The sequence below is a fragment of the Coturnix japonica genome, chromosome Z (genome assembly GCF_001577835.2).
Source record: "Coturnix japonica isolate 7356 chromosome Z, Coturnix japonica 2.1, whole genome shotgun sequence".
Classification (NCBI taxonomy): domain Eukaryota; kingdom Metazoa; phylum Chordata; class Aves; order Galliformes; family Phasianidae; genus Coturnix; species Coturnix japonica.
This window is the reverse complement of record NC_029547.1, coordinates 37687379-37700997: the sequence shown is the minus strand read 5'-3', so window position 1 is coordinate 37700997 and position 13619 is coordinate 37687379. Positions and strand designations below refer to the sequence as shown.

The 13619-nt window shown below is 36.7% G+C and overlaps 1 protein-coding gene across 9 annotated transcripts in view; it reads right to left on the bottom strand.

Moving 5' to 3' along the window:
• The window catches only part of AOPEP (aminopeptidase O (putative)), a 175935-nt gene that overhangs the window by 134853 nt on the left and 27463 nt on the right, over nt 1–13619 (bottom strand). For all 9 annotated transcript variants that reach the window (XR_004305705.1, XR_004305706.1, XM_032441530.1 and 6 more), the window contains 2 exons: nt 12545–12701; nt 9130–9378 (listed from right to left, as the gene is read on the bottom strand). Coding sequence is in view for 7 of the 9 variants with exons in the window: in XM_032441530.1 (XP_032297421.1) it covers nt 9130–9378; nt 12545–12701 (406 nt within the window). In the remaining 2 variants the exon portion in view is untranslated. The remainder of the gene's footprint in view (nt 1–9129; nt 9379–12544; nt 12702–13619) is intronic.

The window sequence follows — 13619 nt, the reverse complement described above, 5'->3', positions numbered from 1 at the left end:
AAAAGACCTAGAAGATCATCTAATCCAACCATTACCAATACTTCCCGGCTTAATCATATTCCTCAGCACCACATCCAAGCATTTCTTGAACACTCCCATGGTCGGTGACTCCACCACCTCCCTGGGCAGTGCATTCCAGTGCCTGACTACCCTTTCCGACAAGTAATGCTTCCTTATGTCCAGCCTGAATCTCCCCTGCCACAGGTTGGAACCATTCCCTCTAGTTCTGTCACTATCTACATGAGAGAAAAGGCCGACCCCTAGCTCACTACAACCTCCCTTCAGGAAGTTATAGAGAACAATAAGGTCTCCCCTGAGCCTCCTCTTCTAGAGGGTGAACAATCCCAGCTCTCTCAGCCGCTCCTCATAAGGCCTGTGCTCCAGACCCCTCACCAGCTTGATAGCCCTCCTCTGAACACGTTCCAGGGCCTCAGTGTCTTTCTTGCAGTGAGAGGCCCAAAACTGAACACAGTACTCAAGGTGCGGCCTCACCAGTGCTGAGTACAGGGGGACAATTACCTCCCTGTTCCTGCTAGTAACACTGTTTTTGATGCAAGCCAGTATGCCGTTGGCCTTCTTGGCCACCCGGACACACTGTCGGCTCATGTTCAGCTGAGCATTAATCTGTATCCCCAGGTCCATTTCCTACACACAATCCTCCAGCCACTCCGCTTCAAGCCTACAGCGCTGCCTGGGGTTGTTGTGGCCAAAGTGCAGGACTCAATACTTCGTCTCGTTGAACCTCATCCCATTGACTTCAGCCCAGCTCTCCAGCCTGTCCAGATCCCTCTGTAAGGCCTCGCTACCCCCACGCAGATCCACACTCCCAGAAAGAAAATAACAGACACTACTGCACAGATGTCACACTGTACAAAAGACATCATCTGAACTGTAATGGCTTTGCAAGCTAATATTTGAATAACCTCTTTTTAGTATTTAAGTATAAAACAGCTATTAGTGTAGCACTCTAGGAAGGGTGGTGAAATGAGTTAAAGTCAGTTCTTATCCTTCATAGCCTCAAATACCATTTCATCAACCTATTAGATTGTGATAAGAAAAAATATATCCAACACTACTTGTATGTACACATATATATACATGTAAATATAAATATATACACACTTACATGTAAAAATTACACAGCGCTTTTTGTATGTTCAATCATAGGAAGAAGGATCTACCTTCAGAACACAGGATATTTGGGCACTGAAAAAATGTCATGTCATACTGAAAATATGTCCATATCACACAAATTAAAGAAACAAAGTTGCTTCTATCACAGTCTCAGACTTTCTCCTTAAAACATGCAGATGCTAGAACATCAGCAAGTTTTTATGGCATCTCAAGACAATAAAAAACAATTTGTTTGTTAAGTAGTGGGAGGCTACAAATAGTAAATAACAACATATATATATATGTATATTTGCAGCAGCAAACTTTTAGATCCCCCTTCACTGCTGTCCAAGTGCTTAATATTTTGTGTTCTCTTTTGTGTATGTACTGCAGCAAACATAATTGATGTCAAGTGAAGACGCTGATGCAAAACCAAACCGTATTTGGCTTAGGAAGCTATTTATGCATTTCTGGAACAGAAGCAGACAATTTTTTTACAATATTTATTTATTTATTCAAAGCACAGGATAGCCTGTTTGATAAGTTATAATTAAAGAACTCTCTATTTTGTATATGCATATTTTCAAGAAACTGAAGAAGAATAAGAGCTATTGAAAGTGAGAAATCTCTTTACTCATCTTTTTAATATTACTCTAAAGAGGAAAAAGAATATGCTCTTCAGAATAAGAAATTAACTTACTGAGATAAGGTCCGTGAAGAAGGAGCGGGGGAGAAGGAGAATAGGGAATACACAGATAAAGTAATGCACTACACAGCTGTTCCACCTCCAGCTGAATGATTTTGATCCCCAGGCAACAGTGCCTGCTGGTGCCTCCCTGACCCCAGACAATTCCCCTTGTTTTATTTTTCAGCATGTACTCAGGGTATGGAATATACCTTTGGCCAGTTTAGGTCCGAGGCCCTGGCTCTGGACCTCCTTCTTCTGCACCCCTCCTTGGCAGGGCAGTATAAGAATCTGAAAAACCCTTACCATAGAGTAAGCACTGCTCTGCAACAACTAAAACATCACCTTCAACATGGATGAACTTTGGATAGCTCTGTTCTCCTGAAATAGAATTGCAATGCCCTAGAAAAAGCAAAAACTACTAAATCTCTGTCACTACGCCAATAATTTTCAATTTTCATAAAAATTGAACCTAAATTCTATAGCTAAGACAGTGATAAATCTGAGGGAAAGAAAGCCTAAGATGAAATATAACATATTTAGATAGCAAGAAGACAGATTTTTAATCTCTTTTATTTCATATATGTCTGCAGATTACATCCCACATTGACTACAGTCAGTTTTGAATACCATGTCATTCAGGACTTTTGTATTAAGAACAAAAGCAGCATTTTAAATTGATATCCAACTTTTCTTGTCAAGTATTTACCCAGCTAGTATCACATTTCCCCTTCTCCATTTGTCAAAGAAAACCTCTGAAGTTGCTTTGATAAGCATAGGTATAGATGATTATTATTTATATTACATTCATTTTATTGCAACAGACCATGTGAGGCTAGTAAATACTTTAAATACTACTCTACCAGAGCAACAGCTACTCAAAGGGGACATCATATAAATTAAAATAAATCTCTGCAGTTACAACTTTCTATGATAGACATTGTACTAACCAGTATGGATTTCATAATTTCCACAATAATAAAACAAATAAAATTTACTTATTTGCATATGATTTTACAAAATACATAATTTTCCAAAGGAAAAAAAAAAAAAAAGCTAACTGAAAAAAATATATATCTGGGGAAAAAAAAACAGAAAAGAAAAAAAAAGAAAAAAAGGGTAATTCGCATCCATTCTTCAAGAACTCAGCCAAAGTGGCCATTTAAATAGGAAAAAAAAAAAAACAAAAAACAGAAATTAAGATTAAAAACTATTTGTGCTCTGCTTCAGCACTTCTGTTTGCACTGATGAATGGACTACTTGTTATTTTCAGCCCAATATCCTGCTTGATTTTTCATCATAGAAACACAAGAATGACTGGTACTTTTTCCTCCTATATGGATGCCACTATGGATTTCAAATTATATTTAAAAAGAATCATTGAGAGTATACCAAAGCATCATTACTTGCAAATATTTTTATTAAGTAAAAGCTCAAGAAACTATACTTTAATTTCAAATCACATTAAAGTTGCCTACATCATTAAGTCAAATTTCACTTATGAAGTCATAATCCTAGCAAAAAAAAAAAACAAAAAAAAAACCCCATCAACATGTAAATATGATTTTTGATCAAAACGTAAAGGATTCTTGCATATATGCTGAAGGACATGCAAAACTATTTGTAGGATCAAGGATTCGATTATCAGACAAGCTGCAGCCTTCTGGGTAAGGAGATCCCACCAAGAACAAACAAAAAGTAAGAAAAAATTTGTTACATAAAAAAGCATGAATACATTAAATATATATTTTTTCTTTCTCCAGACTTCAAACTCTCTTTTACTTGAACTTTTCTTTGCAGTCATTTCTGGCTATGCTGGACAGACCAAGGAATGTTCATATTTAAGGTTTTTGGAAATATTTCCCTAAACTATCACAACTGAAAATAATGACCCCCCAAAAGTTTACATAAGCATATACTCTCACAAAAGGCATCTAGAGCTGAGGCAAATGATTAGTCGTTATTCTGTAAAGCTGAACAATATGAGGTTTGACATTTGAATAGTTTCCAGTAATCCTGGCTGTTTTTACTATAGACTTATCAGTTGTTATTGGAACACTGCAGATATACAGCTTGCATAAATGATGACTGCAAACATGCAGATCAGAGAGGCTGCTTGGTTTAGTTTGTTGTTTTCTGTTGTTGTTTTGCTTTGTTTTACTCTGTTTTGTTTTGTGGTTTTTTTTTCCTTTTCAATTTAAAAAGTTAACAACCATTCTGACATGGCCTGGAAAGCCTCAAGAGTTATGCTGAGATGTTTGAAGTCATGTTTGAAGAAGGGGAACTTCTTTCTCTTGAAACACCATCAAAGGACTATTTGCATGACAGAAAAGAGACTAAGATCTTTATTATCTACTGGGTTGCCAAATTCTTCATTAGCCAGAAATATAAACTGATATGATCTACAGTTCTGCCAAGGACCCCTTATGTTTCTGCCATCAAACACCACTTGGGTTTCAAGGGTGTCCAGCACATTTAAAAACAAAGCCACTAATTTCAGAGCTCAGATAGATTTCAAATAGCTTAATATTGGCATCCTCTTTTGAAAACATTGGTATCTCATTTTAAGTTATTTGCCTTAGTAACAACCAAAGATCTCTCTATCTCATTAGTTTGTTTTCAGCAGTTACTACTAGTGCTTACAAAAATACACAAGAGCAAGGTAAAGAGCAAAGAAGACATTTTTCATCATACTCATAGCTCTCACTGATGTGTGATGTGACAAACTATAATGTACAGTACTTGGCCTACACATTTTTTAATATGCAAGTGCCAGTTTTCAAATTCAAACACAAAAAGTAGTAATCCTATGTTATTTAAATTATGTATGCTGCAAGAGCAAAAGAGAATTCTTGAGGTCAATTGTTTCTAAAAACATCCTCCAACCCAGTGAAAATAAAGGTCCACAACTCTCAAGGGAGTAAAATAAGTATAGGTGAATTTGCTATGAAAAAGCAGAAAAATGCTAAACAGGTTCCAAGGCCCAAGAAATGCAAAAGCCTAGTGTGACTGTGAAAGGCCCTCCATGGTTAGCAAGGAAGGAATAACTTCCAAGGAAAAAGAGGTCTCATGCAGTTAAACAGTGCAAGAGGGTCAAGACTCAAACAAACTCAGGTGGCAAAAAAAAATTAGTCTATATATGGTAGGATGTCCTTCCTCAGGGAATGAGAAAGAACAAGGAATTTAGAATCTCTGCAGGTACTGCCAAAACAAAAGGAAATTAAGGAGTTTAAGATCATTAGGAAGAGATTTTGAAATACTGGTCTTTCAAATGGGATCAGTAAAACTGGATTGGGAATGAAGTGATCTGAAGAGACTGAACACACCCAGGGAACACACAGATCCTGTTTTTCATTTGAATTCTTTCCACAAATTTTGTTCAGCTGAGTAATTCTACTGACTCACATTTGCAACTGATAAATATTTAGACACCAGCAAAGCCTACACACAATTCCTACAGGTCATCACCAACACTGCCAAAACTGAAGAGCTACTCTTGCTTCCAGCCTGTTAGTACTTAGAACATACAACTGATGTTTGTCTTTTGGTGTAATATAAGCTCAAGCATCTTAAAAGAGGAGTGTCCAGCAGGGAGACGGAGGTGATTGTCCCCCTCTGCTCAGCTCCTGTGAGGCCCCATCTGAAGTACTGTGTCCAGGCCTGGGGCCCCCCAGCACAAGAAAGACACAAAGCTTTTGGAATGGATCCAGAGGAGGGCCACTAAGATGATCAGAAGGCTAGAGCACCTCTCCTATGGAGAAAGTTGTGGGAACTGGGATTGTTTAGCTTGGAGAAGGGTCCAGAGAGACCTTACTTGAAGGGAGCATATAAACAGGAAGGGGAATGGTTGTTTACGAGGGTGGACAGTGATAGGATAAGGGGGAATGGTTTTAAACCGAGACGGGGAGGTTTAGGTTAGATATTAGGAGGAAGTTTTTCACAGAGGTTGGTGACGTGCTGGAACAGGTTGCCCAAGGAGGTTGTGGATGCCCCATCCCCGGAAGCATTCAAGGCCAGGCTGGATATGGTTCTGGGCAGCCTGGTTTAGTGGCTGGTAGCAATGCACTTAGCAGGCAAGTTGAAACTAGATGATCATTATAGTCTTTTTCAACCCAGGCCATTCTATGATTATATAATCTCTTCCCTGCACAGTCTAATTAGGAGCTCTAGAATCTTTGCAGTCTCATATGTTTCCTACTCCTTTTTCCTCCAGTCTCTACCTTGTGAAAGTGAGAGAACTTAATATCAGGAAAAAGAAATGCTGTTAGTCATTTGTGCCATTCTCAAAGTTCTGCAAAAAGAACTGAATTCCTAGATTTTAAACTGTTTAAATTGGATCCACAATGCTTTATTCATTTTTATTTTTTTTCTCTTAACGTAGAGTTTAACATATCCCCAACAAAGCTATCTGGATCACATTCTTCTGCTACTAGCATAAGATTTCTGAGAAGCTATACAGAATCATCTGAACTAAAATATCATGATACCAAGAAGGTATGCAAACTTAAGTTTTCCCACTTGAAAGATATTCAGGAAGCAAGAAATAATGACAGCAATGATTATATGCAGTCAAGATTTTGTTTCCATGCAAAAATTAAACGCAAATTTTAAAAGACAGGAAGAGGTGTAAAGAAAACATAAGTAAATTATACATGCTTTCAAGCACAGTTTTTCTGACAAAGTCAGACTTCAGGAGTAATGCAACTGACTCACAGTGGCAGCTGCTAGAATAGACAGCTTAAAACACCTAATTAGGTCACTCCACGGAAGAGCTATCATCATTTTAAATTACTCTAAAATGCTGAAGAAATGCCCCCCCAAAGAATAGGAAAGTATTTGGAATATAAAAATACAGTAAGTACCAGCTAATGAGGAACAAAGAAAGTGCTAAATGCTGTAAAGACCTAATACTTAAGATGTTGACTAAAATTTGACTGTTACCTTCCCTAGCAGACAGGAATACAATTAGAATTCTCAAAATGGTAGTGTATTTGTGCTGGCATGCTGTGTTATGTTATACTGCTAGAGACAGACTTCAGATAAAAAGGTAAATATTACCCTTTCTAATCTAAGGAAACAGCAATTTTTTATTTTTTTATTTTTTTCCCATAATGTGGGTTTGGGCATGGTTTTGAACACAACTTAGTCTTAACTGAAGTCATGAATGTAATTATCATTGCATGGGCAGGAATAAACCATGTAAGTAGTTGCTATATGCAAATAATCCCTGAAAAAAAAATACATCACATGAAGCAAGAATAAGTGAGCTCTTATGAGTCACATAATAATTCCCTTTGCTGTCCAAACAGTTTGACATTTAAATAACTTCTTATTTTATTTCAATTTTTAAAAATTTGAATGTGCTTGGCTTGATGAATGAAAAGCATCAGGAAGTATGCATGCTTCTTCTTTCATCCTTTACTTATATTCAGTGATAGGGATCACTTGGAATGAACAGTCATTAGAGGAAGCATGAGGAAATATACACAGAGGTTTTCTCATCTCCTCCACAAAGAAAGCATTATTACAAATTCCAAATACACAGTCCAGATTCAGATAACCACAGATGGTTTTGCAACAGAGCACCCTCCAGGCATCCTTTCCCTTTTCTGGGAAAGGTACATGCAGGGGAAGCACTGCCATCTTCCCAAAGAGCAATAACATACCAAGAACAGAATCTTGAAGATTGTTCCTACTCAGTATTATTATTTTGGTCTACACATCTCTCACTCTTTTCTCTTTCTTTTTTTTTTTTTTTTTAATTCTTTTTCTGTGTGCACGTATTGTGTCTTTCCTGGCTCCACTGATCACTGCTCTCTTCATACAGTTAAGTGAAATGTAGTCTTCTTCTCACTCACAGAAATGACTGGAAAGGACACATGTCAGTCTTTGTGTACCATGTCTTTGAAATCAGTAGAAACTACTAAGCAACTCTCTCAACTTCATACAGCTTCACGAACAAGGTACTCAACATCTCACCTACCACCAAACCAAATATAATCTGTAGTAGGTGACCAAGCAACAAGGAGTCTGTTTCATGACACTTTCACTTATGAGTCTATTAAGCAAAAATCTATCACCAAATACCAGTAACATATGCAAGTTGTCTACAACTATGAGGCTGATGTGAAAAAGAAGAGTGTCACTGAATGCAGGATTCTTAAATTTTACAGTCTTTAAAAAAGTAAACCTGCAACAAAAACTATACATTATTACATGACAACTTTTTTTTTTTTTTTTTTTTTTTTTTAAGCTCTCTGAGGAAGACTGCAATATGAAAGCTGAATAAAAATAAAGAAGTCTACAGAAAGGAAAATCAAAACATCTAGCATTTTTCAAATTTTCGTATTTGATTAGTTGTACAATTTATCAGACACCATATTATCAGACTGCCCCTCTACTGCCATCTGTCTGATGGCAAGAAAATATAACGGAATACTGGTGGGAAGGTTCAATCTCTACTGCTATGTGGCCATCTACCTAGAATTTTGTGGGCCAATGTTATAAAATAGGATGCATTACTTTTGGAGCAGCTGTTGCAGTTTTCCTTTCAGCCTTCACTCTCCCTTGGACGTTTTACTATATAATATATACACCTAAAAGCTTCTAGTCTAGTGGTGGTACTAGAAAATAGTAATACAAATAGCATTTTACTCTCTGCTATTAGCAAATGCTATCTGATAAGCAACTTACATATTCTTAATAAAATTAATAAATTGGAAATCTTAATTGGTACATGTTTCTGTACTAGTACTACAGCTAAAAGTCCTATGCTATTGCACAACTGGAAATTGTACTGTAAAAACAATAATATTTAATTAAGCTTTTTATTTTCCTCAATTACATGAACACCTAATAGCTTGCTTTCCTCAGCTTCCAAAGCCCAGTGTTTGATTAGAATATCTTAAACAACAAAATACTTGTAAGTAAACTACATATCTGAATTTTAACATACTCTGTCAAGACAGAATGATAAAGTCACCACCACCACCACCAAAACCCATGAAATAATATTAGCATCAAGTACTCGGATTAATAGAACTAATAAAAAAACCTTCAGTTTTGCAAAGCGGAAATTCAGACACATGTCTTACGAACTTATATTTTGCTTCCAAAGCCCTTTTAACACTGAAACTAAAGATCTCAGCACAAAGTAGGCAAGTAAACCTACTAAGCAAAACCCAGCTAGCAACAATTAGCATTTTAAAATTCATTTCATAAAACAGCAGTTTCGTATTGACAGCAATTTTACTCTGTTCATAAACTGATAAAAAGGAGTCAAACAAAATACAAAATACAGAATAAGGTAAAATAGTAAAAACATACTTTACCTAGCCATTCCCAGGCTGGAAAAGTTTGAAGGAACTATCAAAACATCAAGCCTGCAAAAGGGATGTGTGCCCAGTGTGGAATAAGCAGCTGAGAGGCACTGAGGAATAAGCTGAAGTAAATGCTCTTCACAGTGTTCCATGAGGCACAAGGGAGCAAAGACTCTATAGGGAATGACTCTTTGCAACGTGGCAGCAGGATTTTGGAAACGGCAGGGATATTCCATATGACCACAGCTTTCTTTATTCCATCTGACAATAACAATAAAAAAATAGTTTAACATGATACAGAAATATACGATTGAATATAGTTAACACATAGATATTTTCCAGACACCAGAATGATGCAGTTAGTTGACATACATCCATGTCATTTAATCTTCTTGTACCATTCACCCATGTTTAGCACTGTGAAAACATAGGTCAGAATTATTACATATCTGAATAGAGCAGATACAGATAACTAAAAAAGAAGAAATATACAAACCTTGGATTTATAGAAGAAACGAATCAAAAAAAAGATAAAAAGTAAATAACAATACAAAAATGCTTCTTTGTTCAGAGAACTTCTACTCAAATGATTATGCAAATTTTCTTTTTTTACTCTCTTATTACATGCAACTACAACAAAACTCCATTTCTTTTCTGTTGTTTTTAGTTTAAAAAAAAAAATCTCTCAGAGCTTTTACTGCTTTTGTTTTTTCCTTAGATGAAAAATAAGTAGGTATCAAGTCAGTTTGATCAACACAGATATCACATTAGTATCAAGATAAGAGTAACGCCCTTACAGAACGTTAAAAGTTGGGGCTAGAAATATGAATAAATCTGATCCTTTCTAAAACTGAGTCATATGTCTTTATCTATCCAAATAGACTTGTATCTGAGCAGAAATGAGCTTCATGTTTTCACCTGCTAACTTGTCTTCTCTACAGGGCAGAGCCTCTCCTTGGTAACAGATTTCAGCTTCAAGAAGCTGGTTCTACTATGCCTGGACAGCTGAAATACTTAATGTGCCAAGCATCACCAAAAGCCATTTATATTTGTAAGAGTATAAGAGTAAAGACTCCCTCCAATTGGGTGCTGATACACGAAAACAAATTATAAGATGTAGAAAAGAGCTATGCTTCTCAGAAGTGCCAAAATTTCTAAGTGTCAACCAAACACATTGTGTAAAATAAGTAAATTTTTATTACATATGAGAAAAACTCCATCTACCATTTAACACCCTTTTTTTTTTTTTCCCCCAATGATTATCTGAACCAGAATATTTTTACTCTAAAAGAATATAAATTTGTATTTAATTGTCAGAGTTGAGATTAAACAGGAACACAGAAGCCAGCACTTCAGTTCTCTTAACATTTGCCAATTAGTCATTATGGAGATAGGAAATTTATCTTACATTCTAACTCCATTTACTATTTTGGTGCAGTCTCCTCACATCAAGCACACTGGTGCCTGAACATAAATTATATTACACATTTAACTAATTTCTTTCAGAAATCTTTTTTTCCTGCTGCTCAAGAGTTTATCCTCTTTATTATTACTTTCTAGAAACCCCTGCTACTGTTTTGGTTACTTAGACTTAATGACTTAAATAACAGAGAGTATTCACTGTTCTAGCACTCAAATGTGCTTTTCTAAAAAATCTTTTTGGGTTAGTTTTTCTTTGAAAGTTCACCTGTTGCAGATAGATCAGTCCAATTGTCTCAATTTAATCAACAAAAACAGATGAGAACAATGACCTTCACACTGATTAGAATTTGCAGTACTTTTTGCTGCAGAAAGATAAAGAAAATCCTGTTTTCCAAAAGTTTCCAAAGAATAAAAATTAAATATTCTGTCAGATTAAAATCCTGCATCAAAGCAATTACTGAATATCTTGTACATTAGAGAAACGTGGTTAACAATTACTGAGTACTTCTGTATAGACAGTCACATAATGAACAAATAAATAGCAGAGGAATAAGCAGGAAATAATTTCTGAAAGCTATAAACTATAACATAAATATATATGTATAAACTGCTTTTAAGGCTGAACAGGCATGTGTTACTGATGTTAGCCAAGCTGCAAGTCATCAGAGTCCTTTAATTTTGAATTCTAGCAATTATGTCCTCAGTTTCCAAAACCTCGCCAACTCTTATCAAAATGGTGAAAACTTCCACAATCTTAATGGTAACACAGTATTAACCCTAAAACAGCTATGTAATGAGTAAGGCCCCTTCCCCTTCCCTTCCCATTCTTTCCCTTCCCTTCCCTTCCTTTCCTTTCCCTTCCTTTCCCTTCCTTTCCCTTCCTTTCCCTTCCCTGTTCCATTTCCCTTTCCTTTTCAAGCTAAGTTTCTAACTGCATGATAAAAAAAAAATAAAACAAAAAACAAAAAAACAAAAAACAAAAAACAAAAAAAACTAAGGACTTTGAAAAATTGACTGTAACATGTCAGAGAATCAAGTGCTGTGTCTGAGATTTCTGTTAACTAAGGTGAAGACGTGGAATCAAGCTTCATTGCTCCAGAAAATTAATTTTTAACTTCAGTTGTCATCGGAAGGACTATGTGACATTATAATGTTCATTCACAGGAGACAGCAATCTCATAGAATGAATCCAGAGGTGGACCGCAAAGACAATAATGGGCCTGGAGCATCTCCCTTTTGAGGAAAGGCTGGGTAATTTGGGTCTGTTCAGCCTGGGAAAAAGAAGACTGAAGGAAGATCTCACGTTTACAGATATCAAAAGGGACAGACAACCCCATAATAATTTAAATGTAATGAACCTTTTTGAGTAGATTGAAAAGAGAGATAGATAATATCCAAACTAATTACATTTCTACAGGCTTTGTTAAAGATAGCAAAGTAGCCACTGCATGTACTGGTCAACAGGCTATTTTTCATTGATTTGAATGAATTTCCAAAATTCTTTCACAGAACCACTGCAACATTACACACCAACCCAGGAAAACAACTGTGAAGGCCACCTCTAACTATGCAATGGGACTGTACAAGAAAGGAGAAGTAGGGACTTGCATTGGCCAAGAATTGTGGCACTAGTGGGCACTAGATATCCAGTATGGGTGAAGATAAGTAGCACTGAGGATCTTACAGCAAGAGTCTGTAATAAAAAATGGAGAATCTGGTAGTCCTGCAGCAGGGCAATAAGCACCACATGATGTAATATGCAAATCCAGAGAATAGTAGGATTAGTGCTATTGCTCATGAAAGCAGTTTGTTTTTACATAAAAAGAACCACACCCTTACTCGTGAAAAAAAGTCTTGGGACTTATTTCCCTGTCATGATTTTTCTAGTAAGGTGAAACAAATTCTATTTTGATTCCTGTGCTGAAATGGCTTATTTTCACCTTCTATGGAGAAAATGTCACGGCGGAGTAAAATGTCACTTTTCAACAATATTCCAAACACCAACCTGAAATCAGCTTGTGAAAATGGCACGGAAAACTCATCTTCTGGCTGGATAGCAGCTGTGAAGCATTGCTGTTTAACCTCCTGCCAGCACCCCACAGCAATAGTGAAGGTGGATGCTGGCATTGGCATAGTTACATAGTAGTACCAGCTCAAAATACCTGTGAATAAAAGAACATTTGTGCAGATTCATCAGTCAAAGCACCCAGTCAATATTTGATATTATTGTGTACTTGAGATTTTGGGTCATATCACTAACCTTATGTCCTGTTATTTTTCTTGGAGAAAAAAAAAAAATCATTGAGACATATAAGAGCAGTCATATGTGACCGCCACAGATTCAGTATCATTTACTTATATCTGTACTCAGCACTGGTGTGGCCACACCTTAAGTACTGTGTTCAGTTTTAGGTCCCTCATTTGCAAGAAAGACATCGAAGTCCTGGAGCATGTCCAGAGAAGGGCAATGAAACTGGTAAGGGATCTGGAGCACCGGCCTGATGAGGAGTGGCTGAGGGAGCTAGGATTGTTCAGTCTGGAGAAGAGAAGACTCAGGGGAGACCTTACCATTTTCTATAACTGCCTGAAGGGAGGTAGTTGTGAGCTGGGAGTCAGCCTCTTCTCCCATGTAACTAGTGATAGGACTTGGAATGGCCTCAAGTCCCAGCAGGGGAGATTCAAGCTGGATGTTAGGAAACAGTACTTTTCCAAAAGAGTGGTCAGGCACTGTAATGGGCTGCTGAGGGAGTTGGAGTCACTGGTCCTGGACGTATTCAAGGAATGTTTAGATGTGCTGAGTGACATGGTTTAGTGAGAATTATTGGTTACAGGTGTATGGTTGTATTGGATGGTCTTGGAGGTCTTTTCCAACCTTAGTGATTCTTTCATTCGATGATTCTATACTTAAGGCCTTAACTTTCCCCTATCTGCTGGTACATTCAGCTGTTACTGCCCAAGAATTCTATCAGATGTGAAATCTAATAGCATCTTCAGTCACAAAAGATTAACATCTAATTCTGTCAACCCTGGATCACTTCCATACAATTTGTATTGTCTGTACAACACTACAAACATTACAA